The sequence below is a fragment of the Pristis pectinata genome, chromosome 31, assembly GCF_009764475.1.
Source record: "Pristis pectinata isolate sPriPec2 chromosome 31, sPriPec2.1.pri, whole genome shotgun sequence".
NCBI classification, from domain to species: Eukaryota; Metazoa; Chordata; class Chondrichthyes; order Rhinopristiformes; family Pristidae; genus Pristis; species Pristis pectinata.
This window is the reverse complement of record NC_067435.1, coordinates 17514574-17537525: the sequence shown is the minus strand read 5'-3', so window position 1 is coordinate 17537525 and position 22952 is coordinate 17514574. Positions and strand designations below refer to the sequence as shown.

At 41.6% G+C, this 22952-nt stretch overlaps 1 protein-coding gene across 11 annotated transcripts in view; it reads left to right on the top strand.

Annotated features, from left to right (window-relative positions):
- LOC127584938 (EVI5-like protein) overlaps positions 1–22952 on the top strand; it is a 210844-nt gene that overhangs the window by 100636 nt on the left and 87256 nt on the right. For 8 of the 11 annotated variants that reach the window (XM_052041967.1, XM_052041968.1, XM_052041966.1 and 5 more), the window contains 2 exons: positions 9794–9847; positions 13199–13231. In XM_052041967.1, coding sequence (XP_051897927.1) covers positions 9794–9847; positions 13199–13231 — 87 coding nt within the window. The remainder of the gene's footprint in view (positions 1–9793; positions 9848–13198; positions 13232–22952) is intronic. The other 3 variants (XM_052041971.1, XM_052041969.1, XM_052041965.1) reach the window with 1 other exon arrangement.

Below are 22952 nucleotides of genomic sequence, written 5' to 3'. Positions count from 1 at the left end.
CAGAGGAAGTACATCCTTTGTTTAAAAAGAGACCAGTGCTGTTTGCAGAAACCCAGGTCCATAGCCCTGTAGTGTTGAAGCAAAACTTGCTTGCTTTTGATTTTGTCTCTCTTGTGGTAAAGGACAGCATTCTATTTGTCTTTGCATTTGCTTATTATATCTCTTAGCTTGCTTTCAAATACTTTTGACAATTCAACATTTGATAGTTTCACACCATTTAAATGACATTCTGTTTTTTCTATTCTGACTACCAAAATTGGCAACCTCCTATTAAACTCCATCTGCCATACATTTGGCTTCCCACTTAACCTGTACCTCTTTTCAGACTTCTTGTATCCTCTTCACAAGCTTTTTGCTTCCCATCCATCTGTGCAGCATCAGCAAACTTGAATATTTTACTCTCAATCGCTTCATGTTAGTTAATACAGATCCCTGGACAACACCACTAGTTATAGTTGCCAACTGGAAAATAGCTGGTCTTCTGCCAGTTAACAATCCTCTCATCATATTCACATATATAACTCTCAATACACCCATATCACCATTTGTTTGTAACGTTATTGGATGCCTTGGAAACTCGAATATTGTACATCCACCATCTATCCAGCTGGTTGCATCCCCAAACATGCTACACCTTGCATAAAGCCATGTGAACTGTTTATAATCCCATTGTGATTTTCCAACTAACCTGTAACTATTACCTTGATAATGGATTCCAGCATTTTCCTGTTATGCTAGCAGACATGTGGTTTGCTGCATTTTTTCTAACCTTCCCTTCTCTCCTCCTTTCTACAACAGTGGGATTCTATTTGTGGTTTTCCATCCTGTAGGGAAATTTCCAGAATCCCCAGGAAACGTTAGTGGATCACAACCAATGTATTCACTATCCCTGCAGCTGTCTTGTTTAGAACTCTGGAAGATGAGCTGTCTTAGAGGTCCAAAGAAATTACTTCCTTTCGTCATAATAGTTTGCCTAAATTTTGTTTTAGTGATATTGTTTTAAGTTCCTCCCTCTCTTGTCCCTTGATTTCATATTTTTGGCATGTTTTTAATGTCTTCTGCAAGGATGGATATGGAATGATTATTTAACGTTTCTGCTAATGACTTATTTCCCATTTTCTTGTCTCATCTAACAGACCAATGTTTATTTTTCTTGCTTCCATTTTATGTACTTGTAGAAGCTCTGTTTCTGTCTTCACATTCCTTGCCAGTTTACTCCTGTGTTCTTTTCTCCTGTGTTTTGTTTTGGTCACCATCTGGTGTTTAAACTTCTCCTAATCCTCAGGCCTACATCTATTCTTCAACATTATAAACCTCTTTTAACCTAATGCCAACTTTTAACCTTTTGTGGCCTTTTCATGTGGAGACCATATTTCTCATTTAAATGAATCTTCATTTGAAAATTATGAAACTTTCCTTTGTTTTTTCTAATGTTTATCTACATCGTGCCTTTTAATTTCTCAGTCTACTATAGCCGTCTCTACTCTTACATCTATGTAATTTCCTTTATTTAAGGTATAATTTGAGATCCGAGATTACTGCCCTGAAACTGAGTGTGAATCTCTGTCATGTTATGATCATTGTTTCCCAAAGGATTCTTTGCTCGGAGATAACTAATTACTCCTGTTTCATTCAGCCTGATCAGAGACAAAATAGCCTGTCCCCTGACTGGGTCCACTATGCATTCTTCCAGAAATTGTTCTCGATTGCATTCTACAAATGTATCCCCAATTTTGTTTTTGCAGTCTTTGACGATTAATGCACTGCCATGGTTATAAGCTCCCTGACTGATACTTTCTCCAACAATATAAATACTGTTAGGAGGCTTATAGACAACTTCCACCAGTGCTTTCTCTGCCCTGTTATTTCTCATCTTTACCCAAATTGATTCTACTTACTGATCTTTTGATCCAAGGTACTTTCTGACCATGTCATTTTTTTTTAATCATCAGTTAGTCCACTTTCAACAAATCTTTTCCATTCTGCCTGTCTTTCAGAAATGTCAAGTACTCTGGAACAATGGCTCTGCAATGGGTTATTGGGCCGTGCACAGAGATTGTTGTGTAGTTAATACATCCATCGTGTTACAAGTGGTTTGTGGGTTCAGATAGTCTTTTAATTTTAATCTTTTACCAAGTTTCCCTGTGTTGACTCTATTTGAGTCCTATTTTATACTGCACTATTGTTGTACATTCACTCCCTTCCGACCACAGTTGTCTTATCATTACACATAAAAAGAGAAAGGAGTGTTTAAAATAACTAAATTTCACCACTGCCCCTTCCTCCCCCTCATTCCTATCACTGCAGTTGCTTAGTTTAAAGCCCTATTTCCAGCCCTTGTTCTGTGATTTAGTGGGACACTGGCCCTAGTCCAACTGAAGTGAACCAATTTCCTCTCCCCCTGGTGCTGCTGCCATGCTCCATGAATTGAAATCCCTTTCTCTGGGACCAACTGTCCAGTTTTCCTCTTGCCAATTTGGATAAAGCTTGTAATTCGTAGATTATTCTGTGATTTGGCATGTTAATTGAGATCCTGGGTCCTCATTCTGCTTCATTAGGGCCGCTTAGATCTGTTTGTGTCACTTGGTTCCTGTACAGCCACTGACAACTAGATCCAGCCCTGAAGCGATGGCCTTAGCCTAACTGTGCAGGCAGGTAAGATGGTAGTTGAAATGTTGTATGTATCCCCCATCTAAACCACCTCTTTTCCCCCCTCCTCCTGCTACCTGCCATCACTACATTCCTTTAACTCTCACCATTTACGTGACCCTCTGTGTTATGATGCCACAATCAGTTTGTTCATCTTGCTGCAGCCCCTCCCTCTCATTTCTACAGGCAGCAAGACTCTTCATCTTATCGGCCAAGTCTAAGGGCAGAGGCTCTTCTGAAATCGCCTTCTGCATTATGCACCTACCTCCAGCTTTTGAGGAGATAGGCTAACATTTTGCCAAGTCATTGCTTACTGAGATCCATCACCTTCTGCAAGCAGAGCAGGCAGCAAGCAGCGTGCCTGGACTGCTTTGCCTGTAGAGAACTCACTATGGACTTGGTCTTTGCCACTGTCACCAGGCATGATCCAATGCCCTGTATTACAGTTTGTAGTTCACAGTTGCGTTAAGTATGTCACCAATTCTCTCTATTCAAACAAGAGCAGTTCCTTCTCCTTTCATAGAGACAGGCAAGAATTGAGTGTGCCCAAATTCACAATGATTGCGGGCTTTCCAAAGTTCACTGGGTTATAGGCTGCACTCATGATCTCTCGGCTTTCTGTTTGAATCTAGAATTCTGTGAATTACAAGAACAGTCACTCCCAGAACATTTGATGTTCTGTTATTGAGAGATTTCTAATAATCAAAGCTATGCTTCCATGGAGTTTGCAGCTTTCATTTGTTCATTCATGGTCAGTCCTGGTGTGTGTCATATTTCATCCATCATGCTACTGGAATGGCTGCGTATTGGAGGTCAAGGGCATTCATGGTATCTGTAGCACTGTGGCAGTGTCTTAGCTGTACAAGATGGGTCAGAAAGTGCAGGAGAGCCTCAGTGATGGGGTAGTGCAGTGTTAGGCGTTTCTGTGCCCATGGGCATATATTTGCCTTCGTGGTGCCAGGGTCAAGGGTGTCATTGAATGGCTACAGAACATACTGAGGGAGAGTGTAAGCCTGAAAATGTGATCAAAATGGTAGAAATAAGTAGAAATCAGTACAAATCACAAAGGTAGAAATAAAGATGATTACACTGATCAGTGTTCAGATTAATACATAGGGCTCAAAGGTAATAATCTCCAGATTGCTTCCAGTGCCACGTGGCAGTGAGTGCAGAAATGGGAGGTTAGCACAGGTGGGAGCGGTGGTGCAGGAGGGAGGGGTTTAGAATCATGGGTGTTGGGCTCAGTTCTGGGAAAGGTGTGACCTCTACAAGCCAGACTGGTTGCATCTCGACCAAGCTGAGATTGTAATGCTTGCAAGGAAGCTTGGTAGCCCTGTTAGATATTTAAACCAGTTTGGTAGGGGGATGGGATTGACAGTAATGGGTTGGAATGTGTAGGAGATGATATCTGGGAAATGAGTTTATTATTTTTTAATTATTTGTATCTTGATGCAATGAGTTTAGGAAGTAAAAGTAATGAACTGCGGATATAGATGAAACTGTGGAAGTATGACATGGTGGCCATTATTGAAATGTGGCCTAAAGCTGGGCAAGGACAGCAGCTCCATTTCCCAGGATATGTGGCTTTTAGACGACACCAGGTCAGTGGGATGCGTAGTTGAAAGGTGCCGCAATATTGGTTACTGTCACTTTACAGTCTTTGGTTAATGATAATTATTGCTGTACCCCCAAACCTGGAGGTATCAGTAGCTTGCTGAAGTATGCGATCAGCATCTGTGAACTGAGAGGACATTTGGATATGAGGACATTGGGGCACCCTGCAGTGCTTCACTCAGAGTTGTACAGCACAGTAACAGACTCTTCTGCCCAACTAATCCATGCTATCCAAGGTGCCCGTCTCAGCTATTCCCATTTGCCTGCATTTGGCCCAAATCCCTCCAAATATTTCCTATCCCTGTATCTTTCCAAATGTATCTTAGTTGTTCCATATACCCACTACCTTCTGTGTGTGGGAAAAACATGCCCCTTTTGATCACCTTTAAATCTCTGCCGTTTCACCTTAAACATATGCCCTCTAGTTTTAGACTCCCCTATCCCAGCATAAAGACTGACTATATACCCCATTTTTCCCCCTAATAATTTTATAAACCTCAAGTCACCCCTCTGCCTCATTCACTCCAGATAAAACAGTCCCAGCCTATCCAGGCTCTCCTTGTAACATAGAACATAGAAAAACTACAGCAAAATTCAGGCCCTTCACAAAGCTGTGCCGAACATGTCCCTCCCTAGAACTTACTAGGCTTACCCATAGCCCTCTATTTTTCTCAGCTCCATGTACCTATCCAACAGTCTCTTAAAAGACCCTATCGTATCCGCCTCCACCACCGTTGCCGGCAGCCCATTCCATGCATTCACCACTCTGAGTTTAAAAAAAACTTACCCCTGACATCTCCTCTATACCTACTCCCCAGCACCTTAAACCTATGTCCTCTTGTGGCCACCATTTCAGCCCTGGGGAAAAGCCTCTGACTATCTACCCGATCAATACCTCTCATCATCTTATATACCTCTATCAGGTCCCCCCTCATCCTCTGTCGCTCCAAGGAGAAAAGGCCAAGCTCCCTCAACCTGCTTTCATAAGGCATGCTCTGCATTCCAGGCAACATCCTTGTAAATCTCCTCTGCACCCTTTCTATGGCTTCCACATCCTTCCTGTAGTGAGGCGACCAGAACTGAGCACAGTACTCCAAGTGGGATCTGACCAGGGACCTATATAGCTGCAACAATACCTCATGACTCCTAAATTCAATTCCCTGATTGATGAAGGACAATACACCATATGCCGCCTTAACCACAGAGTCAACCTGCACAGCCGTTTTGAGTGTCCTATGGACTTGGACCCCAAGATCCCTCTGATCCTCCACACTGCCAAGAGTCTTACCATTAATACTATATTCTGCCATCATAGTTGACCTACCAAAATGAACCACTTCAAACTTATCTAGGTTGAACTGCATCTGCCACTTCTCAGCCCAACTTTGCATCCTATTTATGTCCCTCTGTAACCTCTGACAGCCCTCCAAACTATCCACAACACCTCCAACCTTCGTGACATCCGCAAGCTCTCCAGTCCCGGCAACGTCCTTTTCAAATCTTTTCTGTACCCTTTCCAGCTTAATATCATCCATCTGTAGCTAGCGATCAAAAATATACATAATATACCAAGTGTTGTCTCACCAACGTCTTGTTCCAACATGTCCCAACTCCGGCACTTAGTGCATCGATTAATGAAGGCAAGCGTGCCATATGTTTTCTTCATTACTCATTTGCAGAGGGCTATGTACTTGTATCCCTAGGTCACTCTGTTCTATGACACTCTCCACGGCCCTGCCATTCACTGTGTAAGTCCTGCCCTAATTTAACTTCCCAAAATCCATCACTTTGCACTTGCCTGAGTGAAATTCCATCTGTCGTTACTTTATCACTTTCCCTGTTGTAAATGCAGACAACCTTCACTGTACACTATACCACCAGTTTTGGTATCATCTGCAAACTGACTAATCATTCCATCTACATTCTCATCCAAAATATTAAGATATAAATGATAAACAACAGGGGCCCCAGCACCGATCCCTGCGGCACACCACTGGTCATAGCCCTCCAATCTGAATAATAGCCCTCTACTACCACCCTCTGCCTCCTGCCACCAAGCCAATTTTGTATTTAGTTGGCTAGATCACCCTGGATCCCATGTCATCTAATCTTCCAGACCAGCCTACCTATCACCTACCGTGTTTTCCACAGTCTAGCCATTGTGTGAGTTCAACCCAAAGTTAAAGTGCTCCAGCAAGACAAGGAGCAGACAGAAGAGGGACATGTCACAGATGGGTACAGCGAGTGGCCCTCACCAGACAGGCTGCCAACCAAGCCTGATAGCCCAGAGATTCTCTTGAAGACCCTGTTCCACTTCACCATCTTTGCACCCAGGCAGGGAGGCAGTAGGTAAGATCACAACAGCATACCTTGATATCATGTTGCTTTGGATTTCCTGGCCAAAGTACCATGACAGCACTTCAGATTTTGGTTGGGATCATCTACATTAAGTGCCCACAACTGTAACCTCCACATGCTTATTTAAGGCATGGACAAGGTTCATTCCTAATAGGCCAAGCACATAGGAGTTTCATGACTATGAGGGTACAAAATCACCAGGAGTGTAGTTCTACTTTCGCAGCTGCATTTGGATTTTAGATGATGGCACCACTGAGAGCCACGCAGGAGTAGACTTCCTCGTGGTGATGAGTGCAACAAACTGAGGGGAAACACCTGGTTGCATGAATGCTGTTCTCAACATAAAAACGCATGTAGAAAGAACACCTGGCAGAAGATTAAAATCTAAACACAGATGCTGCATGACCCCCCTTGGCCTGTACAACATTTTCTGTTACTGCAGATCTGAAAACTTGAAGTGTTTTGCTTTTGGATAAAGCTTTGAGCTACCTCCTTGAGGTCCAAGGCTTAAACAGTCCTGACTTTCCCCACATCTGTTGGGTAAGGTGGTGACCACATGGTTGATTCTACATAATCATCTTGGAGAGGAACGTGCAAGTGACAGTGTTCCCTTCTGCTCTTGATCTTTTGGGAGGTTGCAGATTTGAGGAGGTGTTGTCAGAGTAAGAAAAATGCACCATCTTTCTTTGTACAGGGTGTGCTTCCAGGTAATGGGGTGTTCCCCTCTTCTCCCGTTGACCTCAAATTTACTGGGGGTCCTTGATGCTGCATTTGATCAAATGTTGAAAAACACTGATGCTGGAGGAACTCAGCAGGTCAGGCAGCATCTGTGGAGAAAAGCAGGTGGTCAATGTTTTGGGTTCAACTCTGAACCCTATCTTCAGTCCTGAAGAAGGGTCCTGACCTGAAATGTTGATCACCTGCCTTTCTCCACGGATGCTGCCTGGCCTGCTGAGTTCCTCCAGCATCATAGTGTTCTTCATCTAAATATCAGCATCTGCAGTCCTTTGTTCTCTTTGATCAAGTGTTGACTTGATGTCAAGAGCACCCATTGTCACCTTGTCTCTGGAATTTGTTCTTTTGTTCATGTCTCATTAGTGCACTCAGGAAAAAATACAACTTTAGCCACTCTGTCCTTGCAATTTACCTGCAATCACAAACTTCCTTTCCTCTCCCAAGTCCTTTAATACGTCATCCCTCATGTGCCCTGTCTCAATTTAGCTTTCATCTCTGCCGCAATGTTACCAAAGGCATCTTCAATGACTGAAGTGTTTAACAGTGTCACCTTGTCATTGTCGACATGACTGCAGCCTATGATACTGTTGACTACCCTGGGCTTGTCCAATATCTTTCCCTTGTCATAGAGTTGGGTAGGACTGTCCTCGTAGTTGCATTCTTGTTCCTTCTGTCGCAAACAGACAATCATCTGAATGACTTCTCTTCCCACTCTCACACTGCTACCTCTGGATCTCCGAGGATTTGTCCTTGACCTTCTCCTGTTTCTCGTCTACATGCTGCCACTTCATGTCATTACCTGAAATTCTAATGTCAGGCTCACTCACCACCACCTTTTACCCCTACAGTGTGTGTATTTGCCATGCTGCATGTCTGATATCAAGTATTGGATGAGCAGAACTTTCCTAGAGCTTTCAGTCACTGCCATAAACTCTGTTCCTTGAGTGCTAATTCTATCACACTTGTTAGCAAGTATCTGGTGTGAACCAGACCCTTTGTGATGTTGATGACCTATTTAGCCCCTGTCAGAGCTTTTGTCCACATATCTACTCCATCTCTAAGACTGCCTACAGCTACATCCTTGGCATCATTTATCCTTGTATGCTGCTGAAACTATCAATTGTATCGTGGCTACCTTGAAAAGAATTCTAGGAAGTATTGCATGGGTGTCCTTCACAGCAGAATTTGCACTATTTTCAGATATTTTGTTTTCAAATAGGCCAGCAGTCTTGTTCAAATAGTGCTAGACAGTAGGAATCACACTCTGTGCCTTGCTCTGGTAAGTTGCTGGACCTCGATCAGTGCTGTTGTTCCTCTCAAAGGGCATTCCTTAACCAGGACCCAACGGCTTATGAGCAACCTACAGAGACCTTCAAACCCCATCCAAAAAATACTGTGACTCTGCCGGTAATCTTAGGTTTGATTTCTTGGATGGGAACATGGGTTTCATCCAGAGAAATAAAGGACTGCAGATGCTGGAATCTAGATATAAAACACTATGATAATGGAGAAACTCAGCAGGCCAGGCAGCATCCATGGAGAAAAGCAGGCGATCAACGTTTCGGGTCAGGACCCTTCTTCGGGATTGAAGACAGGGTAAGGGGACGCCCAATATATAGGAGGGAAAAGCAGAGCAGTGATAAGTTGACAAAAGGGGGGAGGCGGGGTGGGCACAGGTGGTGATAAGTAGATGCAGGTAACAGATAGTGATAGGCAGGTGTGGGGGAGAGCAGATCCACCACGGCATGGGTCAAAAGTAAGGAGAGAGGGGGATAAAGGTAGAAAAAGAGAGGCTAGGAAAGGGAAGCACGGTGGGGGGGGGGGGGGGGGGGGGGAGGGGGCGGTTACTTAAAGTGGGAGAATTCAATGTTCATGCCATTAGGCTGCAAGGTTCCAAGGTGGAAAATGAGGTGCTGTTCCTCCACTTTGCGCTTGGAATTCTCCCGGCAGTGGAGGAGGCAGAGGGGGAGTTGAAGTGACTGGCAACGGGGAGATGAATGACAAAAAAAATGGTCCTGGGCATGTCTTGGAGAGCAAGGCCCGGAGCTGTGGAAGAGAAAGAGAGGGCCAGAAGGTGTCAGTGCACAGTTGTGACATCTGTTGGGTAGTGTTCTCTGGTATTAGAAACGACTGTACAAAAGATTTTAAAATAAGCTACTTGCAACTTAATGAAAAACAGTAATCATTCATAGTACTTTCTTAGACATAATTTAAACCATTCTACAAATGCTGTGGGGTTAAGCAAGAATAGCACCTTGTACTTTACAAACTCCCCCATGCATTGGGAAGTTATGTCCTCAGCTGTACAGTGTGTCTTGCCCTCGCATCTAGTCCTGTATTTAATGCTGGACATGTAGATTGTTCAGGAGTTATTGGGGAGATGTGGGTTTTATACAATGTGACCATAGATTAATCTGACCTTTCCATTGCTCCACAGAGACTCAGAACAGAAAATCGCCTCCTAAAGCAGCGGATTGAAACCCTTGAGAAGGTATGATGTGCAACCAGCACTACTTGTTGCTTATCTATAAGGAGAAGAATTGTTGGTAGTAATTGCTCTGTCTAATGGTTCCAACTCTAGACAGGTTGCAATTTGCATTTATTTACAATCCAGCTGCTCTGAGACAATCTTTAAGGATCTATCCTTAACCTTCTGTTTCTCATCTACATACTGCCACTCAATATCATTATCTGAAATTCAAATATCAGGCTGCACACAACCCAAGTCCAACTCGCCACCACCTCCCCCTTTACCCCTATATTGTGTACACAATCTCTGTACACGTGTGTACATTCACACAGCCTACTGAGTTTTCTCAACGTTGGGGCATTCCTAACCAATAGTTGTTTAATAGTTTCAGTGCAACTTGTTCTTTAATTCACCACTTCCCTGATTCTAAAATGAATTCTGCAGAGGACTAACAGAATAACCTAAATTTTCCAGAGTGTTTCCAATTAGTTTTCAACTATTTCAGTTGTAACTGCTGAAAAATCAAATTTCTTAATTTACTTTTTAAGAAATCTGTTTCGTAAAAGACATTGAAAATGAGAATGAACAGCAACCTATGGGTTCCCTGAAAGTTTGACTGCATTGTGTTGAGGCAAAAAGCCTCAAATTTGAGCTTTTATAATTAGGAACATTGAGGATTAGAATAAAGAATGAGCATTATATTCATACTAAACGCCTAGGGTACAGTTCAAGTGGTGTTCACAATTATACCTCATCATGTATTGTGGTGGTACAGTGGCACACAAGTTGGTGCAGGTTTGATTCTAACTTTTGTTGTCTCTGTGAAGTTTTCATGTTCTCTCCATGACTGCATGGGTTTCCTCCCTCCACTTTTTGCATATCCTTTGTTCCCTTTATGTCCAGAAATCAATTGATTTCTATTTTGAATTAATGACTGAGCAACCACAGGTCTTCAGAGTAGAAAATTCTAAAGACTTGCCTCTGCACAAAGAAATTGCTCCTCATTTCAGTCCTAAATAACCTACTCCTTACTCTGAGACTGTGAGCCCCTGGTTCCACACATCTCATCCTGGGAAATGCCTCCAAGAGTATCAAAAGCCTTTTGGCAGTCTGTGACTGTATTTGATGTTTACAAACACAAAATTATAAAAATTATTTAAAGATTAATCATGTTTTAAAGTCCATACTAAGGACATTTTTAAAGATTGTTCATTTTTTTAAAGTAATTTAAAGTACTCAATTAGTTGGTTAATCCTTTTGCCTTGAGCAATTTCTCTCCATTGAAATAAATGGTCTCTGAACACAAAGTTTGATTTGGAACAGCTTCACTGGTTTTACAGCATAGCTGCTAGGGAATCTGTCCAAAGGAAGCTGCCACTCTACCACTGGACTGTGAGGAGTCCGGTCTTTGAATAATAGTGTCCACATGACTGGTCTCCAAAAGAATTTCAGATTTTTGGTGTGACCCTCCCTGAAAAATAAAAGTTCTGTCCTGCTAACATAAACCATTTACAAAATATAAAATGTACAATTTTTAATACAACTGAGAAAAAAATCAAACTAGTTTCATTCAATTTGAGGTTTTAGCAAACCTGATTCTTTATGACTTTAGTAAACTACATAGCTGTTCTTGTCTTCAGCTGACAGTATTTGTTTGCCAAGACTAGGTTTAAAAAAAAGCATCTCTAGACACCTGTTTGCAAGCAGGTTGCTGCCAATTTTTGTCGTCTTCTTCCTTAAAGCTGCAGTGTCTGTTTTGCTGTTTTATAGAGCCTGTAATATCTACACTATTTCCTCTAGCATCTGTGTGCTACTGTCTACAGAGGTTTCTGCTGGGGTAAATATTGAAGCAGCAATGAATCTCTGAAGGTCTTAGAAAATGTTCTAACTTGAGGATAAGAAAAATTTTGTGAATGCCACCATGCTAGCCATGGTCAGCAATGACTCTCCAGGCAGTTATGGTGTGGGGATGCACTGGGTTGATAGGAGACTATGATCCTGTCCCCACTAGTTCTATTGGCTTCAAGGTGCCAGAACTTCACTAGATGTGGTTGTATATTGTTTTCCTGGCTCAAATTTCACTAATTCTTCCTTCCAGTTAGCCTGAAATATACTCAAAGAAAGAAGAAACCTGTTCATTTAACGCGATCCAGCCTAATAACTGTTTCTATTGCAAACTGCAGTAGTCATGAAACCCTGACAGACAAAACATGCTTTATCCTATTAAATGATTTATTTTTGGATTGGCCACTAATTGTTTTCCCAAAGTAGAGATGGAACTATCTAGCATTGTTTCCATATTTCACACATAAGCATGATGTATGTTGAGAACATTTTGCTGGGGAGCAAAACCCAGGAGTGCACTGGATAACTTTTGTATCTCAGTCACTGAAACTCCTCCAAGGGAGGTTTACAAGTGGAGCTAATCTGGAGATTGTAATCCTAATTTGCCACCACTTCCCCATTCTAAAATTGGGAACCCCGCACATAATAAAGTGTTCAGGAGATGACAAGGAATCTTTTAGACTTGGCATGAAAGCTCACTAATATCATTTTATTTGTCTTTTTCCAAAGAAGTTATTGCAGATACTTGTTTGGAAGTGAAAGCTTTCTAGATGATCTCAGTAAATCATTTCAACAGACCCACTGTTTAGTTTGATGACTAAAGATTCTTTCTTCCTCTAGCACAGTTGCACATGATACTTGATCTGTCTTTCGTTGTATTGATACTTTGGGCTTGTGGACATAGTTTAGTTACGTGCTACTAGTGGATTTGCCCTGTAAACCAAGAGTATCAGCACAAAGCCATTACCTCCATAACTCCGATTATGCTATTGGACTTAAAAGACTCAAATGTCCACATGACCTTTATTGAACTGGCTCAAGTAAATCAGTTAATTAATGTGCATGGACCAGAAAGGTTGAAGGATCCATACTTATTTTTTTCTTTCATTACTTAAAGCTGCAATTCCTTTTTTTTTGTTTTAAAGATTTATAATAAGAAATTGTTATATGGAATGTTTGGGAACATGGAAAAAGTGCTTGTGACTTTTCTTTTTAAACCTTCAGTTGATGAGGTTTGCTGTGTGTGCTGGCTGACCCTATACAATGAGTAAGGGCTAGTGAACAAAACTAATGAAACTGATATTTCAATGACCCTTCTTTCTTCCGTCACCCTAATGCCCCTTCCTCCTCCACACACACAAAATATCCAAAGAGCACAGGAAATAGTTTATTTTAATTCTGTGGAGCAACTGTACTTTTCATTTGTCAGATTGTGGAATATGTAACATGAGCTTTCTATTACTGTGCTAGTGGTGCCTATCTGTGAAATTCTTTCTTCCTTTCATTTCTGTGGATTTCCCCCTGTAGGAAAGTGCTGCCTTGGCAGATAGATTGATCCAGGTATGACTTCCCACTTTCCTCCATGGCAATTATACCTACTTGCTAACTCTACCAAAGCAATACCATTTTTCATGTCTCATCTGGTGAGGTAACCTCCTGTGAAACTCACCCCCTGCATGTTGCATGTTACCCCTGTGGAAGCACTCACAGTAATCCATGCTTCAGGCCTTGCTCACGTGGGAATCTGAGGCAAGTGAATGTGATGATGAGTGATGCACAGGAAATGCTGCCCGGGTCAGGGCAGCCTATTCATTACCACCTTGGGCATTGTACATCCAACCTAAGATCATAACATTTACAAACAGCCTTTGGTAATTCCCCTTTGCATTGTATTGTTCCATTCTGCATGTACATGTACCATATGATCAGAAGATTGAATAGACTTAAATAATTGGTTTTTATAAACTATATTGCCACCACAAAAAAGGAAGCTGGAAAAATAATCCTGCACATCTGAAAAGCTGTGTTGTGCCTTGTGTATGTGTACATGTAGCAGTAACACATTTACACTATACTACAGAGTAAGTAATAAAACATTTAACAGGTTTTCCTAAAAATAGAAATTTAAATAGTCTTGTGTATCACAAATCAGAGCATTTAATCCCCTCCATCCAGAGGGGTGGTTAATGTGACCCTGGTGGATTTGCCCTGTAAATGTTACTGGATGCATGCTGCAGGGTCCACCATAACCATCAGGTCATTATACTAATGCTGCTCTTGACTAAAGCATGCAAAGCACAAGAGTATTCCTTGTAACAGTAAAATATCTGGGAACCAAGCATAATAGACCTGGTAGATATGAAATGCTTGGTTTCACAGTCCCATTACATGGTCTGTTTTAATACTTTTGACCATGGTTATTACTGCATAATCTGGTATTTCATATGTTTCTAAGTTGTGAAAACTATGCAATATTGATTAGTGCAGTCAGGTATGTAGTATTCCATTGAATTACTTAAACTGTGATGGAAAGCAGTTTGATGAAGCACATTGAATTTTGTAAAATAAAGTCTTTTTCTCAGTATATTTCTTTTGAAATGGCTACTTGACATAACACTGAGCAATTGTGTTGTCACAGTCAGCCAGCAGTGTGCAGGCTGCTCCTTGAAACTGCTTTATCAGCCACAGTGTTGGAACAGCTGAAAAATGAACAGTTTTATTCTATTCACAGCTTTTGTTGAATGCCTCAATGTAACACCAGAGCATTGAGATTATCCCAATTCCTACTATGTTGTTTCTGGGAACTAGTTTTTAAAGGAATACTCTTTAATCTTTCATGCACATCATTTCTTTTCTGCTTCAGGGACAGCAGAGAGCAGGAATGTTGGGGCTGGGGGAGGCAGCATACTAATGATAGCCATGTATTAAACTTAGAATTGGACAGTGTTTCAACAAATGCCAGTATCACTGTTAATATTGTCTCGGTTTTGTGAACAAAACATTTTGCTGAGTGATGTTGGGCATATGCTCACGTGTCATAATTTCCATGTGTCATTTATATAACTTATTTGCCACTAGGCAATGGAATTCATGTAATCTGCTGTAACTTGTTATTAATATGTTCTATTGAAAAGATTTGTGCTCTTATAGCCACTTCTAAGCACCTGCTGTTCTTGTGTTCCAAAACATTGACACCAAGTTTTTCAAATACATGCTTGTGCTTGTAAGTGTACATTCTAATTGAAGAAATACTAATCAATTTGAATTTTTGATGCCTTCAAAGCAATATTTTAAGATTTTAGTTTTATTTTGAGATCCCCATCTACTAACATTTGTGCAGCTTTTGCAAAGGATGTATTGTCAAAAAGGTTCTGCCAAGGCTGTTTTTCAATAGATTGTTCAGAGTTGGTGCATTGGAAAGATACTTGTGCTGCAATTTAGCAGGGTGTTCATTGCAGCAGTGCCAGGGGCAGAAAAGGTCACATCATTGTTTGAGTTTTTCTTAAATGTTGTATTGTTCTGTTGTTCAGTAAATCAGTTCTGTCCCCACTTTAATCTGATGTCTGCTGTTGATTCCATATATACTGCTACATACTAGTAAACCAAACCATAATTTTTACTTTGTGTATCTCTGTATTACTATTTCTGCTGGTTGAGAGGCTGATGGATCACAGATTCTAAGAACCTTATGTGCAGGATGTGCTAGAATAGTAACAAATAAGCCAGGCCAAGAATCATTTGTATTATTTGCTGATGAATGTTGGCATTTGAAGGAACAGAGTAAATTGTTTGTAATAGCTTTGGTTCTAAGGGGATAACAGCAAAATGAATGTATTTGAGAATGTATTCCAAAGTTAGATTAGATAACTGGGCCAGTTAGTGTTGCTCAGTGTGTTAATTGTTTGAGTTCTAGAATACTTCCCAGGTGAAATGTTAAGGATACAGCTGATGGTCCAGGTTCATGGGGATTCTCTGTGCATGACCTATGTCTGTTTTCTGCACCTACATCTCTTGCCACACCTGACACTTTACTCTATCCTTCCCCTTATCCCCATCACCAAACCACTGGTGGTCCAGATCACAAGCCCAGAACTCTTCAAGGCCTTACTTTGTTGTAAGTTGATTGGGAAATCTCTAAGTATTAAATTGGCAGAGATTTTATGTAAGGAGCAGAGATATAATGCTGGAATTTTTGCTTATTTTCCCTTATGTAGGGTAGGTGGTCATTGTTTGATATTTATGTATTTTCTCCTCTTCCTTCTCCCAAGTTGCTGTGTTTGACAGCCATTGGGTATTTTGTTCGTGCTAAATTAAGTTACAACTGTCCATGGGTGTGTGGCTGGAATCCTTGGATCTATTAAATGTATTTTTTATAATATGTCTAACTTCTTCCTTGATTATAGACAGGGAACAGATATCTGTGGGTTATAACTGGCCGTAGGAGTTGTATAAGAGATGTTCTGTAATGAACTGGGCTTCTGATCTTCTTGGACACTTACTTGGGCCTATCTGTTGCACAAAGGAAGTGCAGAATTTGGAGAGTGATTTAACTTAGTAGTTCATAATTTGATGAATGAAGGCTTTGTGTTTTCATGGGTGAAGGTGCTTGCTAAAAATTAGTATTTGGCAAGATTTCATCTTGCTTATCATTCGGCTCAATTCTTTACGTAAAAAAAATAAAGATGTGCGATAAGAAGGCCACATGACAAGTCAGGCTTGGAGGTAAATAGCTAGATATATGTGGGCATCTTCCCTAATCAAGCTGTCCCTACTGGTCTGGTTTAATAACAGCTTTTATTTATATGGCATTTGTAATGAAGTGAAACATCCCAAAGCATTTCAAAGAGATTTACTGAACAAACCTTTACACCAAGCAATATAAGGGGACATTTGGGTAGTTAACCAAAACTTTGGTAAAAAAGTAGTGTGCTAAAGGGGGGAATATATATGAAAGGTTTGGGGAGGAAAGTTCAGAGCATATGGCGGCAGCTGAAAGCATAGTTGTCCTTGGTGGAATGATTAAATCTGAGGATGATTCAAAAAAGTAGATATCTTTAACTTGATGAGCTGCAAGATATTAGAGATGAGGAAGGAAGAGGGGTGGAGTGATTTGGAAAAACAAGGTAAATGTTAAAATATAGTATTGCCTACTCTGGTGCTACAGTAGCTCAGCAAAGATGAGGAATGATAGAAGGATGGGACTTGGTGCAAGTTGGAAGAACTTTAGATGACATCAGGTTTATGTAGCAACACTGCCTAGAAATCCAGTTGCATGTTGCTGTTTATCTTCCAGCATTGTACAAATTGGAATCAGTTTTCCTGGAGTGAAATTTGATAACTATTTTTGGTTCCTTTTGTGTCACGCTGGGGGAAATTTAATCCAGCTTCTCCCGGTGTGGGTCACCCCTCACGTGGTTTCTGGGCAAGGGATGAGATCATTCCTTCTAAAACACGCTTTGGAGCATTACAGACGAACATGGATCATGTTGTCCTGAAGGCCTCACACTTGGCATCCTTGGGCAATGTGGTCCTCCTGGTCCATAGTAGGTAAGTGGATTCTTTCGTCCTGGAGATGCCCACACCCTCAACTAACATCCTTTTCTGCACTGATCCACCTCCACCAAACTCCAGTCCACAATCCCTAGCCTGTGCTCTCCCACCTCCAAATTTGCCAACACTGTAATTTTGTTTTCTTCAGTTTTCCTCCACACCCTGCCCAACCATGGAAGTTGCCTGCCCCCGATTTTTCTCTCTCCTCATCTGGCATTCCCAACCCAACCCATTTGTCCACCATCACATTCCAATCTGGCAAGCTCCGTTGCTCCATTCATCCTGCCTCTTCCCTTCCTCAGTCACAGCACTGATTCAATGGGCCTATAGTTACTGAACCCCATGCTCCACCTATCACACGCTGAGTCTTGCCCTCCAAAAGGAATGTTAAGTGGCACAAATTCAGTTACAAATATGTAACACCCAGTCACTTTTACCTTGGGCCCAATGGAGAGTTAACAACCAAAATAACCTGGAGCAGGATGGCAAGCCAAGAAATGGGGAAGATTATGCCATATGATCGCTCATACAGTTTATCACCTTATTCCTATGTTCCTGTATCCTCTAACTTGAGAAAAATTAATCAATCAGTCCTTGAATATACTCAAATTACTCTTATCCACAGCCTTTTGGGGCAAAGAATTCCATTTGAGTATTAGGAGTTTTGCTCATCTTACTGGATCAAAATGACCCTTATCCAGAGCCTGTGGTTCCCCAGAGAGAGGAAATGATCTCATCCACCCTGAATCTCCTACATTTCAATGAGTTCACCTTTTTCTTCAAAACTCCAATGAAAGTATTCTGATGTTGGTTGATTTCTCCTGCTGGTAAATCATCCTCATGCCTGGAATTGCCTCCATGGTGCTGCAGGTGTAGTCTCACCATACTCTACAGTTGCAGTAAGACCCTTCTTTACTTTTGTATTCCAGCCCTCTTCCAATGAAAGCCTGTTTACAGTTACTTTCCTAGCTGCTTACTGTAGCTGCATGGTAGCTGCCTTTGGCATCTGAAAACTCCTGGATCCTCCTCAGCACAGACATTTACCAGTTTCTCCCCATTTAAAATATTCTGGATTTTTTTATTCTTCTTACCGAACAGGATAAACCATATGATAATGCTCCGCTTTCTTGCCTTTCAGTTAACCAGCTGGTATCCCTCTTCAGTCTCCATGCCCCCTCATAACTTGCTGCCCCATCTAATTTTGTGCCATTAGCAAACTTGGATATATAGCACACTGTCCTTTTGTCATGGATAGAGATTGCAAAAAGGTGCCAGGCCAGCACTGATCCATGCACTCACTACAAACAGTCTGGCAGCCAGCAAATACTGTTTACTCATTTTACCCAATATTTACCCTTTCCTTATGTGGACACCTTTGCAAATACCTTTTGAAAATCAATATATCCTGTAGTTTCCTCCTTAACTATCCTATGAGTTACATCCTCAAAGAATTTTTAGTTTTGTCCAATATAGTTTTCATCAAACCATGTTATAGAGTGAAAACTTCATTGTCTTTGCTGCCAATTTCTATCCTATTTTCATTCGCATGTCGTTTATATCTGGCTGTTGTATTCATGAAGTTATACAGCACAGAAATCAAAGGCCCAGGTCGTCCATGCCAACCAAGATGCCTATCTACACTAGTCCTAATCACCTGCGTTTGGCCTACATCCCTCTAAACCTTTCCTGTCTATGTGTCTGTCTTCCTTTCCCTTTCTTGACAGCTCAATCTCCACCTCAGGGGATGGGTGAATGACCACTAACACCTCTTTCCTGGAAGTCCATCTTTGATTTCATTTTTGATAGTTCTCCCACAGTTATCTCAACTATACATCCTCCCACCTTGTTTTAAATAAGGTATCTATTCCAATTTTCTTTTTCATCAATATAAAATTTGCTCTAATAATGAAACTCTCCATACTGGTGCCTTTAAGATGTCTTTCTCCCTAACTATGGCCTCTTCTCTACCAGAGTTAACAGAGTGTTCAAATGTACTTCCTGTTTCTCATACATCTGCTCTCATCTCCTCTCTTCCCTTCAGTCAGAAAAAGGTTTTGCCTTGTCTTTACCTTGCACCCCACCAGCCTCCACATTCAATGGATTATCCTTCATGATTTTCACTGCCTTCAATGGGTTTCCACCAGCAGATGCACCTTCTCTTTCCCTTCCCTTTCAGCATTCTGAAAGGATTATTCCCTCCATGACCCCCTAGTCCACACCTTCCATCTCTACCAACTACTCCCCTTCTCATGGCACTTTCTGCTACAAACGCATGAGATATAACACCTCCCCTTTTGCCTCTTTCCTTCCCAATGTCTAGGGACCCAAACAGTCCTTCCAGGTGAAGTGGAAACTCACTTGCAGTTCCTCTAATCTTGTGTGCTGCATTTGTTGCTCAGTCTCCTCTTCATTGGAGAAACCAAATGTTCGGGTGACTGCTTTGCAGAACATCCCCATTCTGTCTGCAAGAGTGCCTGTGAGCCTCCAGTTTCCTGTCACTTTAATTTTCACTCCCACTCCCACTCTCACTGCTCTCTTTAACCTACGGTATTTGAACAATGCCCAAAACAAGCTTGAGCGACAGCACCTCATCTTCACCTGAGAGTATTGCAGCCCTTGGGACTCTGATGTTGAGTTTAACAATTTCAAATAATTCCTTTTTACTCTCTCCACAGATGTGGATGTACCTTTCTGCTTCAATTTGTTTCCTTTTTACCCTTTTTCTTTGTCTCTTGTTATCTTGCTGACTTTAGACACAATCACAGGCATTCCCTTCCTTGTCTCCACCCTCCACCTCCCTGCAATTTAAAACATGTCTGTTCTCTCACCAGTCCAATTCCGTTGAAGGGTCTTTTGAACTGAAATGGTGATTCTTTTTCCTGTTACCAAAAGATGCCGTCTGATCTGATTTTGCTTCCAGCATTTTCCGTTTTTGTGTTGGATTTCTGGCATTTGTAATGTTTTGCTCTAATCATATTATGTGCCCTGTTGTTACTCAATTTATCTAACAACTACCATGATAGTCTATAGAGGTCCCTTTATCTTTCTCCCTTCTGGTTTGATCAACAGTATTAAAAGCTACAGACAGTTCACGAAGGACAAGGGGAATGAGGTTAACTTTGACACAATTGTCATTATTGACTTTGATCACAACTGCTTTGGTATTTAAAGAAAATGTGAGGGAGAAACCAAGAATTTTCTGGGAATGCATTTGGGAGGCTGCCATGTTTTTGGAGAGGAATGTTGGAGATTTGCCATAAGGGATGGGATCAAGGCTTGTATTTTTGGCAGAGGGGTGATGCTAGCAGATTTGCAGAGAGCGACAGTGCCCGATGGGAGAGAACCTTATTGTCTATCATGGTTGCCATGTAGGGAAGTTGGATTTCCAACGATTTAGTGGAAATGAGATCGAGGGAGCATGAGGTGGTCGTCATGGATCTGAAATTGCAGAGGGTGTAAGAGAAAGATACAAGTTCAGGATTAAGTTGTGGGGTTACTGGGGGTGAGGGGAAGGGAATATTGTAAGTATGGTTTACTGGCTAGGGGAAGCAGGTGAAGTGGTTGAGACAGCTCTCTGATGTCCATGAACTGCTTATGCCTGTTGGAGGTGAAGGCAGAGGAGACAGGGAAGTTGGTCTGCAGTAGAGAAAAGAAGGGTAGGTATTGTGGCAATCCTGGAAAGGACAGACCAACACAAGGTCCACTGTGCTTGATGGTCTCCAGTCACATTTGGTGCGAAATGATGAAAGCCTGCCATATTTCTTCTAGACTGCAGCCCTTGGACTCTGGAGTAGAGATGACGCTGGGCCAGGGATGGGGTCAAGGTGAAAGAGAAGACCAGAGCACTGTGGATTTTGAGGGTATAATTGAGCACACTGATAGCTTTAGAATTCTAGGGCGAGTGGCTTGAGCAATAAAATTTTTCAAAGTGCAGTTGCAAGTGATGTGGAGCTGTTATCCCCCTTTAACAAGCAGGGAAATGTGGTCTGGAAGGGTAAGTGAAATGTGGGTAAATTGTGCTGGGTGGAAATGACCAATGATCAGTGTTGGCCCAATATGTGAATGAGACTGCTGGAGTAGTGAAATGTCAAATCTGCGAAAATGTCTGTGTAAGGAGACTGACCACAGCGCATAACAAATGGGGATAACGATTGGCATCAGCAAGGATGCGGAGGCTGAGGGAGGAAAGTCACAAAAGCTACCATGGTGAGAAAAATAATTCAATTACTTTAATAAGGTATGGAGGACAACTAAATGAACTGTAAATGGATCAGTGCAAGATGCTTACAGGAGAAAATGCCAGAGGAATGGGAGGACATACCAAGGTGTGGTTTGTGAATTTGGAAGATATCTCACTGGATAAGTCTCCTTTCCTCCTGGACTACAAGGATGCATTGAGCTGAATGTTAATGCAATGGACCTGCCATTGGGCCACGTCTTTGCAAACAATTTACAAAGGTCAGCCTTAAGGCCTTGGGTTCAAGGTGATTTGTATTAAAAACCTTGAGCAAGAAATTTTTGAGTTTTAGGACTCTACCTTATTAGAGATGGGTAGCAGATCTTTGGTTTACAGTCAAGTTCTATGGCCGGGTCAATATTTTTGGTGTTATTACTGTTTCAGGGTTTAACCCTCCGGATTTGAAGGGCTAGCTTTCTGTCGCTTGTGTTGCCTTTGGAGTTGCCATGAGTTCTGGACCACACCACACTAGGGAGTGCTGCTGGTAACTAGGTCCGAGCCTGAGGGTGAAGAAAGTGCAACTGACCATGGGGTTTTGAGCTCAACAGCATTTCCTTCCACATGGGAATATAATGCTGTTGCTGGAAACAGCCCATCTGTCTAGCCATCTCTGGACGTTGGTATTGGGATCTATATTCAGCCCAAGACTTGGGGGGAGTAGGGTGTCGGGGGTTCAGTAATCAAGTAGGAGAGCAGTAGTCTTGCAGAAAGAAAGGTCACTGTTACTGGTACTGGGATTCTGAGAACTGAGAGTATTTTAATAAAGCCAAGTAAAGGAAAGAATAGAGATTACCACAAGTGGGTTGGCATTTCCTGGATGAGGCAGAGCTGACAATAGCAGTGAGAATCTGCAGTATTTACATTGTCAAAAGTTTAAAATCACCAATGTTATTTGAATTGAAAGAGGACAACTAGTTGTGCTCATTGAGTGCTAATTATGCATCCGATGTTGGGGGGAATGCTTTGGGGTCTCACCCAGGGTTGATGGCCATTTATTGATTTGGTGAATTCTCCAGTGCAGTGTAGGAAACTTATGCAAATTCTGTACATTTATTTCCAGTTTAATTAGTATCTGACAGAACAGTCAATCTAACTTGAGTGGAATTTTATTTGAGCCTGGGATGTGGGATCCTTCTCTGCAGGCCATACTTCTCAATATCTGTACTTAAATACATTAGGGTGGGCATTCCAGTTTACCCACATGCTTTCTTTTCTACATCTAAGCTGCAGGTACAGTGGCTCATGTTTCGGTTGAATCCCCTTCGCCCTCTCCCTCTCAGAAGGAGGAAGCCATTTGCCCTCCATTTATACTAATCTCTACATAACAACAGTAATCCAGCTGGTTATAAACACTTTCCCCTTGGCCCTGAAAATTCTTTCCTTGCAGATATGTATTCACCTCCTTTTTTTGTTTTTGAATGCTACCACCCCTAACAGTGCATTCCAGGCATTAGTGATTTGCTTATTTAAAAAAACAAAATGCTGTTTTATATT